Below are 20,487 nucleotides of genomic sequence, written 5' to 3' on the forward strand. Positions count from 1 at the left end.
TGTACTGTGTGTTCAAGCGTTTTTCGATTTTTTTTTCAATGGGTAGAGTGCATATAAAAATAAAATACTCACTAATATATATTTCATTATAAAAACTAGAAACCAGCTTAGAAAATTTAAAACTCGTAATACTGATGTTAATTCGAATGCACATGTGTATAATATAGCTTATAATTTGCCAAAGCATATACATCAATCAGTAATTAGTTCATTAACTGTCTTCTTTTAGAATTTAAGGTAAGTACGACATTTCTGTGCACTTCTCGAAAGATTGACACACACATTACGTAGTCTCAGGCACGTATTATATCAGCTTGTTTTGCCGAAAAGTAAACGCCATATCTTTGTTCTGTAAAGAAGAGAAGAGAGAAGAACTCATGAGTTATAGATCTGGCAGCTTTGCCGATATTACTCACCCTTCTCGTCCACTCTGTAGTCCCGTTGCCTAAGTGCATACATGATCACGTATATGATCACCACCAGCACCACAGCCACGGCCACTAAGGCCAAAAATAACCAATTTTTGATGAAAATATTCATGCTGGCAGTTCGACCTGCATTTTCTGTGCCTCTAAAACTTGGACATTCAACACCTGCTTGTGGCGTCTGGCCATCATAGCAGACGCACACGCCGGGATATGCACAATAGCCATGTACGCACTCCTCCTCGCACTCGGGTAGGCAAAGAAATTTTGTAGCATTCCGTGGATCTTCTGTCAGTCTGTAATTTTCCCCACAACTGCATCGGCCATCCACACAGGTTCCATTCCAGCACCGTTGCTCACAAATATCAATTACTTCCGTTTGCGCCGGAGCTCCGGTAGTTGATCTTTTTGTGTGATCCCATTGACGCGTGCAAACATTTTCAAACTTTATGTAGCCTTCATTGCAGCTGCAGCAATTAGGAGATTCACAAAAACCGTTGGGGCACCCGTCTTCGCATACTGGTTCACAACTATTCTCCCTTACTTTAATGTAGCCTTCGTCACAAGTGCATTCACCTGGAGCACTGCAATATCCGTGCTCACATCCATCCTTGCACACTGGTGCACAACTGTTCGCATTCACTGAAGAATATCCTTGATGACAAGTACACTCTCCTGGCGCACTACAGAATCCGTTCCCACATCCCTCCTTGCACACAGGTGCACATCTGTTCTCACTGACTTTACTGTAGCCTTCGTCACAAGTGCATTCCCCTGGCGCACTACAGAATCCGTTCTCACATCCCTCCTTGCACACAGGTGCACATCTGTTCTCACTGACTTTACTGTAGTCTTCGTCACAAGTGCATTCACCTGGAGCACTGCAATATCCGTGCTCACATCCATCCTTGCACACTGGTGCACAACTGTTCGCATTCACTGAAGAATATCCTTGATGACAAGTACATTCTCCTGGCGCACTACAGAATCCGTTCTCACATCCGTTCTTGCACACAGGTGCACATCTGTTCTCACTGACTTTGCTGTAGCCTTCGTCACAAGTGCATTTCCCTGGCGCACTACAGAATCCGTTCTCACATCCGTCCTTGCAAACTGGAGCACAACTATTCGCACTCACTGAAGAATATCCATGATGACAAGTACATTCCCCTGGCGCACTACAGACTCCGTTCCCACATCCCTCCTTGCACACAGGTGCACATCTGTTCTCACTGACTTTAATGTAGCCTTCGTCACAAGTGCATTCCCCTGGCGCACTACAGAATCCGTTCTCACATCCGTCCGTGCAAACTGGAGCACAACTATTCGCACTCACTGAAGAATATCCTTGATGACACGTGCATTCCCCTGGCGCACTACAGAATCCGTTCTCACATCCCTCCTTGCACACAGGTGCACATCTGTTCTCACTGACTTTACTGTAGTCTTCGTCACAAGTGCATTCACCTGGAGCACTGCAATATCCGTGCTCACATCCATCCTTGCACACTGGTGCACAACTGTTCGCATTCACTGAAGAATATCCTTGATGACAAGTACATTCTCCTGGCGCACTACAGAATCCGTTCTCACATCCGTTCTTGCACACAGGTGCACATCTGTTCTCACTGACTTTGCTGTAGCCTTCGTCACAAGTGCATTCACGTGGCGCACTGCAATATCCGTTCTCACATCCCTCCTTGCACACAGGTGCACATCTGTTCTCACTGACTTTACTGTAGCCTTCGTCACAAGTGCATTCCCCTGGCGCACTACAGAATCCGTTCTCACATCCGTCCTTGCAAACTGGAGCACAACTATTCGCACTCACTATAGAATATCCTTGATGACAAGTACATTCCCCAGGCGCACTACAGAATCCGTTCTCACATCCATCCTTGCAAACTGGAGCACAACTATTCGCACTCACTATAGAATATCCTTGATGACAAGTACATTCCCCAGGCGCACTACAGAATCCGTTCTCACATCCATCATTGCAAGCTGGAGCACAACTATTTGCACTCACTATAGAATATCCTTGATGACAAGTACATTCCCCTGGCGCACTACAGAATCCGTTCTCACATCGGTCCTTGCACACTGGTGCACATCTGTTCTCACTGACTTTACTGTAGCCTTCGTCACAAGTGCATTCCCCTGGCGCACTACAGAATCCGTTCTCACATCCGTCCTTGCAAACCGGAGCACAACTGTTCGCACTCACTGAAGAATATCCTTGATGACACGTGCATTCCCCTGGCGCACTACAGAATCCGTTCTCACAGCCGTCCTTGCACACAGGTGCACATCTGTTCTCACTGACTTTACTGTAGCCTTCGTCACAAGTGCATTCACCTGGTGCACTGCAGTATCCGTTCTCACATCCGTCCATGCACACTGGTGCACAACTGTTCGCACTCACTGAAGAATATCCTTGATGACACGTGCATTCCCCTGGCGCACTACAGAATCCGTTCTCACATCCCTCCTCGCACACAGGAGCACATCTGTTCTCACTGACTTTGCTGTAGCCTTCGTCACAAGTGCATTCACCTGGCGCACTGCAATATCCGTTCTCACATCCGTTTTCACATACCGGCTGACAATTGTTCCCAGTCTCATTTGTGTACCCACTATTACAGGTACACACGTCTGGCGCACTACAGAATCCGTTCATACAGCCATTTTTGCAGTCTGGCAAACACATGGAGTCACTTATTTTCACGTGTCCTGCGAGACATTCACATATTCCTGGGGCCACGCATTTGCCGTTTAGGCAATCGTTTTTACATATGGGCAAGCAGCTGTTATCGGGACCTTTCTGATAATTCGTATTGCATTCACAAGTTTCCGGGGCACGACAGATTCCATTATCGCAGCCCTTACTACATATTGGTTGGCAAGTGTTTGAGGTCTCGTTCAGCTGGAAACCAGGCTTGCAATCGGGTTGACATATCTTAGTATTGATATTTAAGGTGTAGTCCTTATTGCAGACGCAGTTTCCTGGTGATTTGCAGTGGCCATTGGCACAGCCGCCGCTGCAGATTGGCAGACAATATCCGGTTGCCCCATCGAGCTCGTACCCGTTGGCGCAGATGCACCTATCCGGCGATATGCAACGTCCATTCGTGCAGCCACCCTTGCATTGGGGCACGCAACTGGAATTGAAAGCGAGGATCAGATTTATGGATGTTATTAACTTCAAGTCTACAACTTACCGATTGGATGGCAAATGGTTGAGATTCTCATAGCCCCTATTACAGCTGCATGTATTTGGTTTTGAGCATATGCCGCTGCCACAATTCTGACGACATTGCGGCACACACCTTAAAATGTTGCCCGTCAGACGTTTATAGCCCGTGCAGCAATACTTTACTCTTATATTCTAAAATGTATTTTTAAGTTTTTAATTATGAAATGATTTATGGCAGAATTCTATATTAATTAATTAACTTACTATGGTTTTGCCTTTAACCTTTTTATGATCCGTTCGGACACAAATTTGTGCCAACACAAAACTGGGCAATACAATATGTATGAGTATATGCCGAACTAACATTGTGCAGCAATGCTCTGATCCGATCTGATCCACTAAGAAATGAGACTGCGGGAAGAATTCGAGAGCGTGGAGATATCGCACAGTTGGCAGAATGTTTTGCATAGCTTGGATCCCGCCTAAATGCGCCTCGCACACAAAATCTTACACTTGCAAAATCAAATGAGGAAAATTGCAAGAAAATGAAATAAGCGTTCAAAATAAGATTGCTTCTAGCCAACGGGAGAGGCTACTTCGAGTTATACTTTCAAATTACTTACTTATTTAGTCTGCTTACATTATAGTTTACTTTTATGGAGAATGCGGGAAGATTCCAATAAGTGATATTTGTTAGGATTTGAGTAAAGGGCATACAATCTCCAAGATATGCCTTTAAATTACTTGTGCAAATATTTATCGATATTAAGAAACATATATACAAGACAATAAATACATTTTCTCCTGAAAACATTCTATTGCTGAAATAAAGGTAGAATATTAGAAGAAATACAGCAAGTGATCAATTATGGATCTGAGTAAAATGTTTGTTAACTTCAGCTCCTTGAAGCTTTAAGATATGCCTTTAATACCAGAGATAAATGTTATTTTACGTACGGGAGGCCAGATAAACACATCACATTATCCCGATCGGGAATTTATATAAGAGCGATAGTCAGCTTCTCTCTGCCTGTTACAACATTTGCACACAACGCTTATTCCCTAGTTTGCAAAGTATATATATATATATATATATACTGGTTCTTATTTTCAACAGTTATTCAAGCTGTATATATTCTCAACTTTGCGGCAACTTCTTAAACTTAACTTATATAAATAAAATGTTTGTGTATTCAAATTTTTTACAGTGCAGTTGTATCTGTATACTTATGTTGAATTCTTATCGCAAATTTAACCATGCGGACAACGCCTGAACTTTGCTACCCATATCTACCATTTCAAGCCCACGATGGAACTTGCTAATCATTCTATCCGAAGCTTTGAATACACTTATCCAACAGCTTGTATAGTAGAGTCAATACAATTTGTAAGTACATAGCATATAAATCTAAAATAAGAAAAAAAGCCCAAGCCTCATGTGACAGTTGGATATCTGCAATTGGGGTTTAGAGTAACTATAAAAACAGCTTTGAATCCATTTTATTAGGTTACAAAGTATGTCACATTCTGTATCAAAGAAAATGATGATCATGTAATATTTACTACAATCGCATAAAAATATATACTAAATACAAAACAAAACGGAGGCACGTATGTATACATAAGTATAAGAACATCGAGTAATCGTTAAAGCAATATCTGTAAACTAGGCTAGTGGAATTTCCATGAAACGTCATACTCGTAATATATATAGTCGCCCGATTAACAGCTATTAGAGGAAGCATGTGGAGTGTATACAAAACAATAAATGGAAACTTAAGCACATAAATACTTGTTGTGTGACTCAATTATATCATATTAATTGCAAAAATATACCAACTATCTTCTTTCATTCATTTATGTATTTATATAAATATATTTTTAAGAAATTCCCCTTATTTGCATTGGCGTCACATTTACTGTAATCCAATTTTGTTCGTGTACGCGAATTATGAAACACTCATAAATATATTTTTTTAGTTTTAATCACTCTTCATATTTTGAGAAAATATTATCTAATTTTACAACATTTTTGTTACAAAAATCTGGTTAGGCGTGTTTCTTCTTAGCGAAAATAAACCTATTCCTGATTCAGTAATTTGATTATACGACGTTCGAAATAGTTCGGTTTTAAACCAATTTGCTGCCATATATGCATACATTTTGCGTCATATCCATTGATTAGTTAAAATATTTTATAATTTAAAATAATGTTCTGATTCAGAATAGAGTAAAAAACAATTTAGCGCATCGTGCATATCTACTCTTTTAGTACAGGTATGAAAAACATATTTGTTTCTACAAAGATAGAAAAGCTCAACTAGTCGACGTATTTTCCAGAATTATATAAAAATAATTGACCGACTCGCTACAGACTCAGTCAGCGCTCAGGGCAAGTATGTCGAGTCGTTATAATATTCATATAAAGTATGGAAACAAGTCCGAGTGCTAGAGCACTTGAGAACAGAGTGACCAACTAGTGGATACCCTAAACGCAGCACCAAGCTCGGTAACACACACATGCGCATACGCATAACGCTGTCCTTTATCTTACACATATACCACTTGAATAACTTCGGTGTATGTAGTCCGATAATTTTAAAATTTGTCAGGTCTTCAATATGGCATTCAACTGTGTGTGTATTCCAAAGTGCAAGGCGCTACCTTTCAACATAAAACATAATTTAAAAATTGTAAAATATTTTAAATGAATATTTACTTTACGTAAACCCACTTACAACATTTGTTGAATCTAACTCTAAATCAAAATGATAATCGATATTTATCGATGGTCGGAGCTGTATATTCCATACATCCATTATACCCTCTTTACTCACTTTCAAGGGGCTTAGGGTATAAAAACTTAAACCAGTCAATGCAGTTAGATGCTATAGGACATATAAGTTTCAGCTACTCGGGGAAATATATCTCATTTGAACGCGGCTAACTCGATTGGCTGGTGACAGTGACGGCAAAAAACACGGATTTTTTTTTTTATTTATTTTCTATTCCTATTTTAACGATGTTCAAAACGACCAGCACACGAATACTCGTAATTGGTTTAGTCTATATGTGTGTGGGCCTCGTATATGTCGAGGGGCTGGCATACTATACGGAAAAGCGTAAGTGCGTCCAGTGGCTATTGATTTAATTATATCGAACTGATTAATTAAAAGTGTGTGCTTGTGATTTGGCTGTTTTTCAGCCTAAATACATTATGATTTATCGAAAAATGTGTGAATTAATTAAATAATTTACTTACAACAACAACAGCCGCATATATCGAATCGTGTCGCATTCATGAGCCCGACTTTACGAACTGCTCAACGCGTTCCATTCAGGGATTCCTCAATGCGGTCATCAAAGGTGAGCAGCTGCTAATTGAATGCTTCAAGGCCACACAAATACAGCTTGATTTAAATTAAACAGGCATACCCGAAATTGAAGAGTCTTTCGGACCCTTAGATCCAATGAAACAAGATCAGCTGACATTCAAGCAGGAGGACAGCGATGTGGCTTCCATTTCGGCAAATCTAACCAATTTAATAGTACGCGGCCTGGGCAAAATGGTTGTCAAGGAGAGCAAGTGAGTACCTCATGACGTTCTCAGCACACTTTGCACTCGGCTCGGCCTAACTATTAATATTGAGCTAATGCATAATAAAGGTAGCTCGTTAAGGTCACATGGCGACTTGTTTCATTAATGTCATTTTTTCCCTCAAGCTTATAGACACATGCCATTTCTAGTCTGAATTGAGAATTAGAAAAATTAATATATTGATTGATAGAGTTACGGGTTTAGTAAATCTTACAAATGATGCCACATAACTTCGGACTTTTCCATCTGTTGATTTTAAATAATGCAAATATTTTCTTACGATATATGATTAAGTTGTCTGATGTTAAGCATGTGTGGGTTCTTTGGGGCATATAATAATAATTGAATAGTTCAGTTAACATAACTTAAAAAACAAGAATTTCTCTCATGTCTAAACTCAATTTTGACCGACCTTTCCCATTGGTGCTATAAAATATAAAAGATCAATGTTTATAAAATTTGACTGCGATATTTAAAATATTGTGTAAGTCGTAATTTAGCAAGCTTGGTTAAAACATCTTAAAAACAAATTGTTTTGAATACAAAGATTCTGTCTGTATCATATTTGATGATATGATATAATATGATAAATAAGCTAATAAATGACTTTTAAAACATTTCTAAAGATACAAATCTGCAAATGCACAGGATAGCTCTCAGACAAACCCACTCTCATATATTTCATCGATAAAAAATAAATATAAGAAAATTATTAATCCACATTTCAGGGTAAGCAAGAAGGATTTTAGTTGGGAGGACAAAATTTATATACCACGCCTGCGCATGAATGGCACTTACAAGATGCTCGGACGCATTTTAATAATTCCCCTTCACGGATCCGGTAGCATATTTATAGAGATTGGTAATGATAGCTAAACACTATAAATTACAAGTAAAAAAGAGACTCATATCCTCCTCCTCCGCCTCTATGACAGATGATCTGGACATACTGATGAAAGCGAAGACGCGACTGTACGAGAAGGGCGGATACACTTTCTATAATGTGACCGCGGTGACCGTTAAGCTGGAAGTGGGTCGCGTTCGGACATATTTGGACAATCTGTTCAATGGCCACAGCAAGGAGGTGGAGCGCAGCACGAATGAGTTCTTCAATGAAAACTGGCAAGATTTCTATGAAACGCTGCGTCCACTTATTGTAGAAACATTGGAGCACACATTGCTCGATCTGCTGAGGAAGATGTTCAATGTGATGCCAGCCAATTTCTTTGTGGAGGACATACCCAATTCGCTGGTGCTCTACGGTCGCAAAACACGGCTAATAGCATAGAATTGTTTACTTATTGAGTGAGAGTTGTTAGCTTACATTTAAATATTAAATGCAAAAACTTAGTTTAAATTAATCTATATACATATACACATATATGTTCATGGCACAGAGCACTACGGTCTGGGGCCGCATTCAGTTAGCCGCTCAATAGAACCAATCATATTTGAGATAATCGCCCTCGTGCTTTAGAGCCGCAATTGATGTATGCCGCACGTGTCCAGTGCGCGCGAATATGCGACGATTGCCCACCGGCTGCAGGGTGCGGAAGTTGTCCACCAAGGCGCCATCTTGGGTATCCGACAGCTGGCGGAAGCGTGAGATCTGTCAAAGACAAACAGAAGAAGCATAACTCATACGCTCTGTACGCCACGCATCATGCACCTTGCACTCACCTGCTTGGGCGATATGGGTATGGGATCGGGAAACAGTATCCAGGTAACAGCCTCGGAGCAGGGCGGCGTGGTTAGCGAACCTGCAAGCAATGCATAATACGTGACGTGACAGTTAAGGCGCTTATTAATTCATACTGTGATCCAATCGAACAGGCATGCAAATCGAACATGACACAGTGACAGCTAAACGTATGGCTGCACCCAGTGAAGAGTCAATTATCCGACCCGCAGACACTCACCTTTGTATGTGTAGAACTTGTCCACGTCGACATTGGATATTAGCGAGGATAGCGAGAAGGTGACATTAAGCGACGCCTCCTGATTGGCATCGGCGATCAGATGCAGGTGACGATTGATGGTTACCAAGCCTTGGCCCTCATCCTCATCCAGCTGTGCAATGGAATGTCAAGTTAGCTGCATCGTATTTACCAAAAACTAGCCACACTTACGTTGAAAAAGAAACCCAGCACCGCCGCACCATCCGGATGATTGAGGGCCTCGCCCAGCGTCGCGTATTTCTTGTTGCGATGCACAATATGCATTTCCATGGTGTAGCGTATATCGTTGATGACATGCTCCGAGCCACGATTGTTCTTATCACCCCAATGGAAATGTAGGCCCTCCACCTCGAACTCGCCGGGCAGCTTGGCGCCCCGTACGTAGGGCAGGAATTCAAACTGGTCGTCACTCTCATTCAGCTTGGGTATGCCAATGGAGACTGTCAAAAGAGCCAAATGGGCTAATTAGTCAATGCAATTATGGTACTTTGAGCCATCCGACTTACCAGTGTGACCATTGTTAATCATTTTCAGCGGATAGGGCAGCAGATTGTGGTAGCCAATCATGTCCACAGCCGGCATATGCACGGGTATTGTCTGAAATGGTTCGATTTTTGGGTAATTAGCAGCTAGTTAAGTTGGCTGCAGCTGTCACACTGAGAGAAAACTGCACTTCTTATTAAGATTGATGATATCAATTAAAAATTAAACCGTCTTGTTCTCTTAAATGGCAATTACATTTCTTGTTTAATTGCTTTTTTATTTAATTTAATGTAATTTGAATCTTCAAATTAAAGCTGGAATTCTAGTCAATTTGGAAACTTTGGATCAATATTTAATATGTATTATTTCAAACTTATTATATTTTATATTAACATGAAATTTTCTATTTGTAAATATCAAAAATGGTTCAAGGACCTGAAAACCCGAGTTCCCGAACTAAAACTGGCTTAGAACAGGAACAGAACAAACGAACAAAGTCCTTGACATTCTGGATATTAAAACAACACCATTCAGTTTAAAAAATAGATATATATATATATATATTTAAAAAGAATCACGCCGGAAATGTAAGTAAAAACTGCTTAACTAGATTACTTTACTTAAGTATTGTATGCAGAAATTTCGTTATTAAAAAACTACTTGAAGTAAAAAGTGCACTACTTTAAGAAATTAAAGGTTTATATTACTTTCGAGTACTTTCTTTCAAGAAAACTTACATGACTGGAGGTGATGGCAATGGGTGACTGTGTCTTGCCGGCACAGTGTCCATGATGACGCGCCCAACGCCTCTGGTTGGGCTCCGAGTAGCCAAAAACATGACTGTTGACCACTATAAATAATAAATATTAGAAAGAAAAATAAATCAAAATTTTGAAATCAGAAATTAATGAATATTTGCCGTATGACGCGCACTAGCTGCTAACTGTAAACATATACTAGTAATAGTTCCGAAACATTTGAATTGTATGCCCGTTCGATCACGTGCCCCGCACAATAATGTCTGCCCCGGAACCCGCAGATAGAGCTTATCACTGACATATACGAGCACTTGTGAATTATGGCAAATAAATGGGACGATAGCAAACAAATGTTAACCGTTTGCTGCTCAGCAAATAGATAAATCAATAAATACATTTTAGAAAGAAAATACAAGGGCACACTAAACACAATATAGATATCGGCACAATTATTGATATTGATATAGATAATGAGTGTCGAAGGTAAATATTTTTCCATAATTTTCACCACTTGTCTGACTTCACGTTTGACTAAGTCTCACACAATGGCATACAGTTGGAAAGGAAAATTAAGCGCTATTTTGCCTATGATAATTGGTTTATTTGGCCAAGCGATCTGACTATTAGCATGCATATCATATGACAATTGCACATTTCTACGGCTCTCAATTAGCAGGCAGACAGAAAGGTATTTGTTTTAGAATTTATACTAATTGACATTATTCGAATAATTAATAATAATAATAATGAAAATAAGTAAAATATATAGCAATGCATATATTTCGATCGACTTAGCGAACGCGACACTGAGGTAACTGAACTTTAAGGGTTAAAATCATAGACTAGCGAAAGCAGGTCTTCACTTTGTTCTAAGAATAATTACTATAAGAATGATAGTAATAGTAATAATGATAAATATATTTATAATAAAAATAATAATAGTAATAAAAATAAATAATAAAATTAATAAATAATAATAATAATAATAATAAGAGGACGGCCAAATGTTCAGCTTTTTATTTGAACTAGATAATTACCTTAAGCTAGCCAATAAGTAAATAGTAATAATCATCAATCATCACCATTTAATAATATTAATAATAGTAGTAACATTGATGTGATTAATATGAGTATTATTAATAATATTGATAAAAGCAATAATAATAATAATAATAATAAAACCAAAAATAATAAGTAGTAATAATAAAATAGTAGCAATAATAATGATAATAGTAATAATAATAAAAATTCAATATACCAATTGAATCATTTTCTTACCATTGTTATTATTATAACAATTGAAAACAATTAAAATATCATAACTTAAAGCAGATTAATGAATCTTCATAATGATAATTGGCTCTAAGACTGTAATCCCAACACAGTGACCTTCAAACTATGACTTTTAGATATACACATTTTTATGTTTTTGACCATTTTTTCGATTGCTTCAAGTAACATAGAATATGATTTTAGCTACAAATTTAAACGACACTTGCTACAACCCTTTATTGGGCGTGATCAAAATGTTTAAATAAATATATCCCGAGTGTAGAAGACCTCTAAAAATGTGTTAACAAATTTGTAAACTTAGATAAAACTAAGTTATTCGGCCATTCGTTTTTAGACTAGCTAATTAATTTGTTATTCGAAAATTAACACTTAAGTATATTAAATTTTTGTAAGAGCTTTTGTCAGATCACGCAACAGATATGTCTATTATATAATTATTTGCCTACTGCCCATATTATATCACTGGAGTGCACTTAATCAAAATCAATGACAGCAGTAAATGTATTAATTGGCATTCGAAAAGTCAAAAAATTTCGAGTGGCATAAATGCCATAAAGCCAATGCAATAAACTTTGTAAAATGCGTAATTAAGAGTACTTAGAAACGTGATATCATTGGTTGGCCAATATCCACAGAACTTTAGCTATTTTGGGTGCACATGATTCAGGCAGCCTTGACATTTGTCAACAGCCTGGTATATGGCGGGTCGCACGCTTTTCATGGAACTATCAAAGATAAGGTACTATAAAATATTTTGTTTATATAGAACGTGCGGCTGTATGTTAGCTTGAAATTGATATTGATTGGGCTTGCCTAGTATATTCAATATGATTATCACTTTTGGTTTCCTTTGATTTATTTAATTATTGCACTTTTGGTACAATGACAAAAGTATCACATGACCACAGCCGGCTGCCAGCTGTTATATAACTCACACACACACAGACACAACTCTTATTACCAATATTATTGTTTTTCTTTTTTTACCTTGAGACCAGCAGATCACAAGAAAAACAGCTTGCAGTATTATCAAGTGCATGGCAGGCGTCAACTGTTTGCAATTTATTGTAATGAATTCCTTGTCCACTGAGCTCCTGTTCCCGAGCACTTGGCAAATGCAACACCTTGCGCTTGGCCGGTTGATTCTAAACTGTGCGGAGGTTTGGCGTTTGAAGCACCTTCACAACTTCCCCAAGCGTCAACGAACTAATTGAAAATTCGAAAGCTTAAATCCCCGCGTATAGCGCGCGCTCCACACTCTGACACGAACCATAAAAAACAAGATACTCTAGTCGTGTATGCCCGACTTGCAGTTACCCTGTACACAGCTCAGAGCTGTCGCAACAAATATTCGTAGATTCTTGAATAGATCTGAAGAGTTTTTCACATTTGATATCTTATAAAAAGATTAAGAAGAAAAATATAAATATATCATATAACATCCTAAACATCTCGTCTTATTTAATATGAAAGACATAGTTAAGAAATAAAATCTATTTACAAATTTGAATTACAAAATGAGATTGTATAAGTATAAGGCTGGACATCTTCTCAATAATCTCTCAAGTCAAAATAATTGCCGAGATCGGGCCGGATCAGTCAAATCTTGGTTCTGTGTTAGCTCCAAAGCGCCTTCGTCTGCCTGTTACATATATGTGCAAAAAAGTATGAGACACTTCGTTACACATTTAACTTGGGTACAGGGTATAGCCGCACACATGCTCAATCGTAGTCGCACGAAAAATACCGGACGACGGACGAGCACACGATCCATCGATCGTTTTGTCTGAGGTATTGAAGTATTGAGCTGTTGGAGCTTTTCTGTAATGCGTCCACTTAATGAAATTGAATTTGAAGTAGTCCAACTGCACCACAGTGCGTATGCTTAACATTAATTAGAATAGTGCCGCAGCAAAGAAAATTTCAAATTTTGATTCGTCATAATTCCCACATAGTTAATGCCCAGCGCAAACACAAGAGGAAACGGCTTTCAATCATTCGATAATATTTTGTTTTGCCTACAAACATTTCATATACTTGAATGAGGAGCGCGACTTCTAATACCGGGCAAATATTGACAATATCATGCAGTAAGCTACTAATTGATCGCGTGGCTATCGCTTCAAATGGAATTCGATGGGCCAGACAAATTCATTGAGCGATTTTCACACGCTTACTGCTCGGCTTAAAACATAAGTAAGTGTTTTGTTACGTTTATACCATGTATAAATATTACTATCAGAAGTGGCAAGACAAGCAGACGTCTATAAGTAATATTTACTCAATTCATTAGACTGTGTAAACGTTATTTCCAAATAATTCCTCATATTATTTAATTTTAAAACAGACACAAATATAAATATATGGTTTATTTGATACACATCCATAAAGTAAACCTGGCATAAAATGAATTAAATAGTAAACAGATATAGACTCACGTAATACACCAATACATAATTGTTATAAATTTAGCCACGTCTTCACTTGAAAGTAAAGTGTAGCCAATTTAGCATTTGGTTATAGCAAAAATTGACTCTTCTCAAATGTTATTTAAATTAATTGAAATCAGTAGTAATCGTGATTTTCTTGGCATAAACATGCTCTGATTGTTTTACTTAAATTTCGTTCACTTTTCATTTACATGCGTGTCGGAAACTCGTGACATACATGGAGAATACAAAGCAAAACGAGCTATTGATAGGGGTTGACAAGTCTAAAATGAATGCATTTGAATGTTCATCTACTTATGAGCTCGAATACAACTGAACATTGTATGATAATATCGCAAACAGTTGACATTTTAAATAAAATTCAGTTCCGAACTGCAATCTAGACCTTGGCGCAAAACAGTTCAAGTAATTAGTAGTTATCCTCACATACATATATATATATATGTATATATGTATATATAAATAGAGATAACCTACATTTTATTTTATTTGTGTCGAAAACTCTTTTTTGATTGAGTTTCATAATTTATTGCAAATTTCGCAATTAGAATAACAGTTATCAATTATATACAAATTTACAATAATTTGATAAACAATATCTAGCTTGAATTTACGCCCGACTGTATAGCGCGGATCGTGTGCTAATTGTTATTTAAATGACTAGACACGATTTTTTTTAATGATACCCTTACAACGTGTTAATCGGAGACATATGATGAATGCGTGCTCGAGTTAAGGGATGTTCAGTTTGGAATAAGGGGTATCTTCAAATAAAAGCATAAAAGAACCCCGCATTTCCCTGCATCTGGGAAAAATTTTTCGCAATGTTTTTGAATTTTATTACTAAGTCATTACACTGGCAACTAATATATTAACAAGCAATCACTTCAGATGAAATTCCCGTATGATTAATAGCTTTCTCTATAACTACCCATCCATTCTTTGAAAACATGTCAACTATAGGCACACTTTAAAGTTTTGTTTTTTAATTGATATAAGTCGATTAGGTTGGTTCAAGTACTTATTGTAACGTCAGTATAGATCAAATAAATCCGCAGAGCTTTGGGCGCAGCGCCCACTCATTTGGCATGCAAGCCGTGCCACATCCGAAATGATGAGCACATCAAAGCACAATTATGCGAACATAAAAGAAAGTCATAAAATTGAATGGTACTGATCTAACAATACTTAAGTAATTCGTCTTGTCACTGGCATATATTTAAAAAGCTATTAAAAAAAATTAAAAAAAAACCAAAAGTCGGCGCTGAATTTGGCGCATGTGAGCGCCAGGCCCATACAAAATACTCAGCCATAGACACGCGAATACTATAAAAAAAATCTTGACCAGATATAAATAAATGTATAGCACCTGAATGGCATCTTAAACAGCCAAAAGTTGCACTACACTTTTATCAATTAAAAACACCTAGAAATTGACATCCATGCCTGACATATATATGTATAAACAGAGTACATGTGCTACGTACATGTTCTTAGACACAATCCATAAAGCTGTCGTCATGGCAGGCGACGTGCCAGGCATGTCCAAAAATGTTGTATTGAGAATAGTTAGGGTTTATTTTTAGAGAAACCTGTCAAATCGCCTAGCATCGTACATTATAATCACTGGGGCTTAGCTTAAATATAATAACATTCTATTAATAAAGCTTATCAGTTATAATGGATTGGCATACATTGACAGTAACAATAAATGCCATGGCTGATTGTTAAAAAATTTATCATTTACTGTAATTCATATTCCATAGCATACTTTTTATGTGCCAAGAGGTGCCGCCTAAAAGTTGACAATGGATATAAAAATATCTTATGGCAATACTCCCGTATAAAATTTTTTTATTAATTTATCTCAAATTAACAAGTTTGAGTAATTATAAAAAAATTAATTAAATAACGCAACTTAATATCAAACGCAGCAAATATTTCAAAGAAAATAAATAATAATAAGTCTGTAATTAATAATTTAATAATGTATTGTGGACTTTGGCATATTACTGGCGTACTTTGGTAACTAATATAATTAATATAAAGCTAAGTTCACACATGTTGGCGATCTAGCAAAATATTTAATTATATCCTAAGATAAATGATGAAAAGCTCATAGTTTTAAGATTGATTTTCAATAATGGTCAAATTGTTGGTTATGTAAACAAGTTATTCTCTCTTTGTGAAGTGGATCAACATTTTTGTCAGATAAGTGGCACATGTGGCAGATACTCGTAACAATTCGCGTAATCCACAAATGCGTCAAAACAAAATTAGTAGAAACCTAATATTCGATGTCTTTGCACCTGTTTTTCTTTCTGTGATGTATTGTGTGTGATTTATAGTATATATGTGATGAGTTCCCATGTTGATAAGGCTAAATTCAGTTACATCCGGGATTCGGTTAATCCTGTTTCTCCTCCTTGGCGGACAAGAAAAGTTTTTGGCACGTGAATGTCATCGAATCTGAACAAAGTACATAGGTTAGTAGATATTTCGCTGTTCATATGCGATTATGTAAATATAAAGGTTTTAATGTCCAAACGTAGCAATTGTCAAGGTTAGAACGCCGCTTGTATACGCACCAATCGCGTCATGCACCCATTTGGGTTTGTTCTTCCACTCGACGCCAACGAAATAGAATGGAATGCCAATTAGCGTTATTATCAAGCCCATGAAGACTTCAAATGGTGCGACGTATACCGGAACGACCACCAGAAAGGCGCACACAATGACAAACACGGCGGGTATCCACAGAGAGACCTGTCAAAGAAAAATATATGAAATGTGTACAACTATTTGAAAAGCGGGCATAACTCACTTTAATTGGACGCTCCATATTGGGGCGTGTGTGGCGAAAGTACAAAACAGCCGACACCGAGAGCATTATAAAGAACGACTCTACGATGCTGCTATATGTGATAAGCACATACACATCACTCACAAGCAGCATCACAATCGAGAGCAGGCACTGCAAAGCAAACAAGTTTAACTAAGCAACTTCTTTTGTGCAACAATTATCCAAACGAAACCTCACCAGAAAAGCCAGCGATGGCAGCGGCGTATAGCTCTTAACGCTAATGTGGGATAGCACTGCGGGCATGTGTCCATTACGTGCGCCCACAAAACACATGCGCGACGAGGTCATAATATGCACAGAGAGACCGCCAAATGCTGAGATGGCCACCATAATGGGTATAATCAACGAGAAGTTGCCCATGATCTTGTTGCCAAAAGTCTGCAAGCAACAAAAATGAGGAATCAATAAAATCACATGGTAATTGTTAATCATGTCCTACATACCACTGCTATGGCATTGGAAGCGATCATTTCGGGCGCCGACAGTACGGCCAGATAAGCCATATTGGCCAGCACATAAATGCCCGTGACCAGTGGCAGTGATATATAAATGGCACGCGGTAAATTGCGATATGGATCACGCAGCTCTTCCGTCATAAAATTCAAATAATTCCAGCCGGCATATGAAAATATGCCCGAGTAAAATGCCACCGACAGCTTGCCGGGATCGGTTTCAGTATTCTCGAAGGGTTGATTGAAATTCTCAACATTGCCCATTAGCATCCAAACCACACCGACGACAATGATCAGTACCAATGCCGCAATTTTTGTGAACATAATAATATTTTGCATTTTCGTTGTGATTTTCATGTAATAGCAATTCAAATAGGTCAAAAAGCAAATGGTAACGGCTGCCAGCAACTGGAGGGCGAGTTTTGGTATCTCACAGCCATCATCGAAAAAAGGCTGCAACACGTAAGAGGCGAATGTCAGACCCATTATAGCATTCGTCGTGGGCCTGTGGTAAGGCAGAAAATATTTAGATAATGATATCAATTCAACAAGAAACTGTAAGAAACAGACATACATTAGTCTTAAATTTCAGAAGTATTTATGAATGCAAGTGTTTGGAAATGTTTTCAATTTTATAGCCTTGCAGAGGATATTATAACATTACCGCGAAATGGGTACCACACGCAAATTGAGACATAAAAAACAAGCATATATATATATGCATTATCTATTATCAAAAGCCGAGCCCTAATAGCCACGTTCGACTGTCTGTCTGAGTTAACTATTCATTTCTCTCAGCCTGAAAGCTATCTTGATGAACCCTTATCAATTCTACTTATCTTCGGTACAATAAGTAGAAAACTGAAGTTTTTTGCTCAAAACTATTTTGTTGTCTGAAATATTTTAACGAATCTCGAAACATAGATTGACTACGCTTAATATTAATTAACATTATCAGATAGCCATTATCAAGAAGCCCTTATTGTGTTGCTTTGCAAGGGTGTTGAATCTTCGACAAGCAAAAGAAAGCGGTTCTTTCTGATTATTTTGCTAATACTTATCGAAAACAAGTGAATAAAAATAGCATAATGATAACAATAATAAAGTTGTTAATGCAATCTTGCAGCAATTGACTGCACACATAAACATTAACTGATAAGAGCATTTATTATTCAATGAAAGTGAATGAAAACTGACAGCTTTGAGCTTATCCAGTGGCTCAATGTGGGCATACAAAACTGAGAGACGTCAATCTGTAAGTTTCAATTGATGCCTTAATTGAAACTGAAGACGCAAAAAGCTAACGAGTTGCTGCCACACAATTCTTTGAGACGTTCGTCTGACCCAATGTAATAAGAAGAGTGCTCTAATTGGGAGTGCCCGACTTTATATTGCGCCCTGAGCTTCTTCCCTTGGCTATGTATATAACATGCATTCTTAAATGACTTCGGTGCTTAAAGTCCCACCCTTATGTTAGTTCTTATATATTGAACTGTGATTATATACCAAGGGAAATGGCTCAACCCTTGAAATAATATGTGTGTTCTATTCTTAAAGCAAGCTATGCTTAAAAAAAACGTCTCAAGATCAATCAATAATATGTTTACTTCGTTCTGGGTACAGTACAGCTCGTGCTGTTTCAGAAACGGACAGAAAGGCATGACTACGACCAGCTCGTGGCCCTGAACGTGAATATGTATTATTAATGGTTGTGGAGTTGCTTCCCTGTGCCTGTTACATGCTTTTACACTCAAACACCATTGTACCCTTTTTACCTATATATGATAAGTGTAGGGATTAAAATGAGGCTAGGTATAGGCAATACAATCAAAATACTTACACAAATATCATCATTGCATCCCACAGATATAGAAATGCTGGCAGCGAGCCGTACGCCTCGAAGATGTATGCATAATCCCCACCAGACTTGGGTATAGCTGTGCCCAATTCCGCATAACACAAGGCGCCGATCATGGAGAGCAGACCGCATAGCACCCAGATAATCAGCGATGTGCCGACGGCCTCCACTTCCCGTATGACACCTTTGGGCGAGACAAATATGCCCGATCCAAAGATAATGCCCAGTATAATGGCCACGCCCTCAAGTAGGCCCAACTGTTTTTTCATCGCAACACGACTGTTGTCCGATTCCGCAGATCCCTCCCGCGTGGCATCCTTATCCTTGGTGACAGCTGCCGCAATGCTGGGCGGATTTTCAGTGTTCGGTGTAAGCAACACCATCTCGCTTGACGGTGACTGCAAATCATTGGACGCCATTGTGTTGCGGAGCGCTTCTGCCGGCCACGCACGCTACGCTCCAAGTACAAAACCAGACTGACCGAAAATAAACTGACTTGTGATTGTGTGGTGTGTCCAGCTAATTAATTAAGCTAGCTAGAGGAGTGTCGCCTCGTTGTTCCGTTTGATTAGTATGATTAGGTGTCAGTGTGCGTGTGCGTGTCGTGTATGTATGTTTGCGTGCGTGTGTGTGTGTTTGTGTGCCTGAGGGTGTGGATGTACGGTGTGACATTTGCTAGTTTATAGTGAATTTATGTCTTCATACCCGTACTCGCTAATCCGCCGGTTAGCAATTTTCTTTTCTCATTTCATTCATTGTTTTGCTAACCCACTTCGTACATCTGTCGTTAGCTCTTTCTAACCAATGCCGCGTCGCTCACGCCGTGTTGTAATCCCGCCTCTGTTTCACGCACATGTATTGAATTTTTGCAAAAAGATATAAATTTCGCTTAATAAATTTGTACTCGACGTTTTTTAAGTAACTGTTTGCTGGTTGATTTATTTTAAATATTAAATTATATGTTTGTATTGCCAGCACGGAAAGTTTTAATTAAATAAATAACTTATAAGCAATTTGCACGCGTTACGGAGCACGAAAAGACGAAAAAGAGATTGATATCATTCGATACATAGATATATCGAAATTATGTCTTTGCTATCGTTTTGTGATAGCAATATTATCGGGCTGGTTGTTAATCGTACACCAAACTAAC

The 20,487-nt window shown here is 38.2% G+C and overlaps 4 protein-coding genes across 5 annotated transcripts; 1 reads left to right on the top strand and 3 right to left on the bottom strand.

Moving 5' to 3' along the window:
• Positions 1-74: 74 nt before the first annotated feature.
• Positions 75-4,044, bottom strand: eater. Its single transcript, XM_002053866.4, has 4 exons — positions 3,886-4,044; positions 3,647-3,813; positions 417-3,586; positions 75-349 (listed from the first exon to the last, which is right to left on the bottom strand). The coding sequence occupies exons 1-4, from the start codon at positions 3,985-3,987 to the stop codon at positions 294-296; spliced, it is 3,495 nt and encodes a 1,164-aa protein (XP_002053902.2). The 5' UTR covers positions 3,988-4,044; the 3' UTR covers positions 75-293.
• A 2,517-nt stretch (positions 4,045-6,561) lies between these two features.
• Positions 6,562-8,580, top strand: Jhbp11 (Juvenile hormone binding protein 11). Its single transcript, XM_002053865.4, has 5 exons — positions 6,562-6,743; positions 6,895-6,987; positions 7,051-7,207; positions 7,948-8,081; positions 8,155-8,580. Exons 1-5 carry the CDS (start codon positions 6,644-6,646, stop codon positions 8,505-8,507), a joined length of 837 nt encoding a protein of 278 aa, XP_002053901.2. The 5' UTR covers positions 6,562-6,643; the 3' UTR covers positions 8,508-8,580.
• On the bottom strand, positions 8,500-12,859 carry CAH9 (Carbonic anhydrase 9). The gene is made up of 7 exons (XM_002053864.4): positions 12,699-12,859; positions 10,398-10,510; positions 9,684-9,774; positions 9,349-9,617; positions 9,139-9,289; positions 8,900-8,979; positions 8,500-8,828 (listed from the first exon to the last, which is right to left on the bottom strand). The coding sequence occupies exons 1-7, from the start codon at positions 12,748-12,750 to the stop codon at positions 8,652-8,654; spliced, it is 933 nt and encodes a 310-aa protein (XP_002053900.1). The 5' UTR covers positions 12,751-12,859; the 3' UTR covers positions 8,500-8,651.
• A 2,117-nt stretch (positions 12,860-14,976) lies between these two features.
• gb (solute carrier family 7 member genderblind) lies at positions 14,977-20,358 on the bottom strand. Of its 2 annotated transcripts, none has more exons than XM_070207499.1 (7): positions 20,040-20,358; positions 19,317-19,810; positions 17,468-17,981; positions 17,202-17,402; positions 16,986-17,135; positions 16,750-16,927; positions 14,977-16,630 (listed from the first exon to the last, which is right to left on the bottom strand). In XM_070207499.1, exons 2-7 carry the CDS (start codon positions 19,751-19,753, stop codon positions 16,569-16,571), a joined length of 1,542 nt encoding a protein of 513 aa, XP_070063600.1. In that variant the 5' UTR covers positions 19,754-19,810; positions 20,040-20,358; the 3' UTR covers positions 14,977-16,568. The 2 variants fall into 2 exon arrangements, with proteins under 2 accessions (XP_070063600.1, XP_002053899.1); XM_002053863.4 differs by having other exon boundaries at positions 19,317-19,978.
• Positions 20,359-20,487: the final 129 nt, after the last annotated feature.

This window comes from Drosophila virilis, chromosome 2, assembly GCF_030788295.1.
Source record: "Drosophila virilis strain 15010-1051.87 chromosome 2, Dvir_AGI_RSII-ME, whole genome shotgun sequence".
In the NCBI taxonomy this organism is placed as follows: Eukaryota; Metazoa; Arthropoda; class Insecta; order Diptera; family Drosophilidae; genus Drosophila; species Drosophila virilis.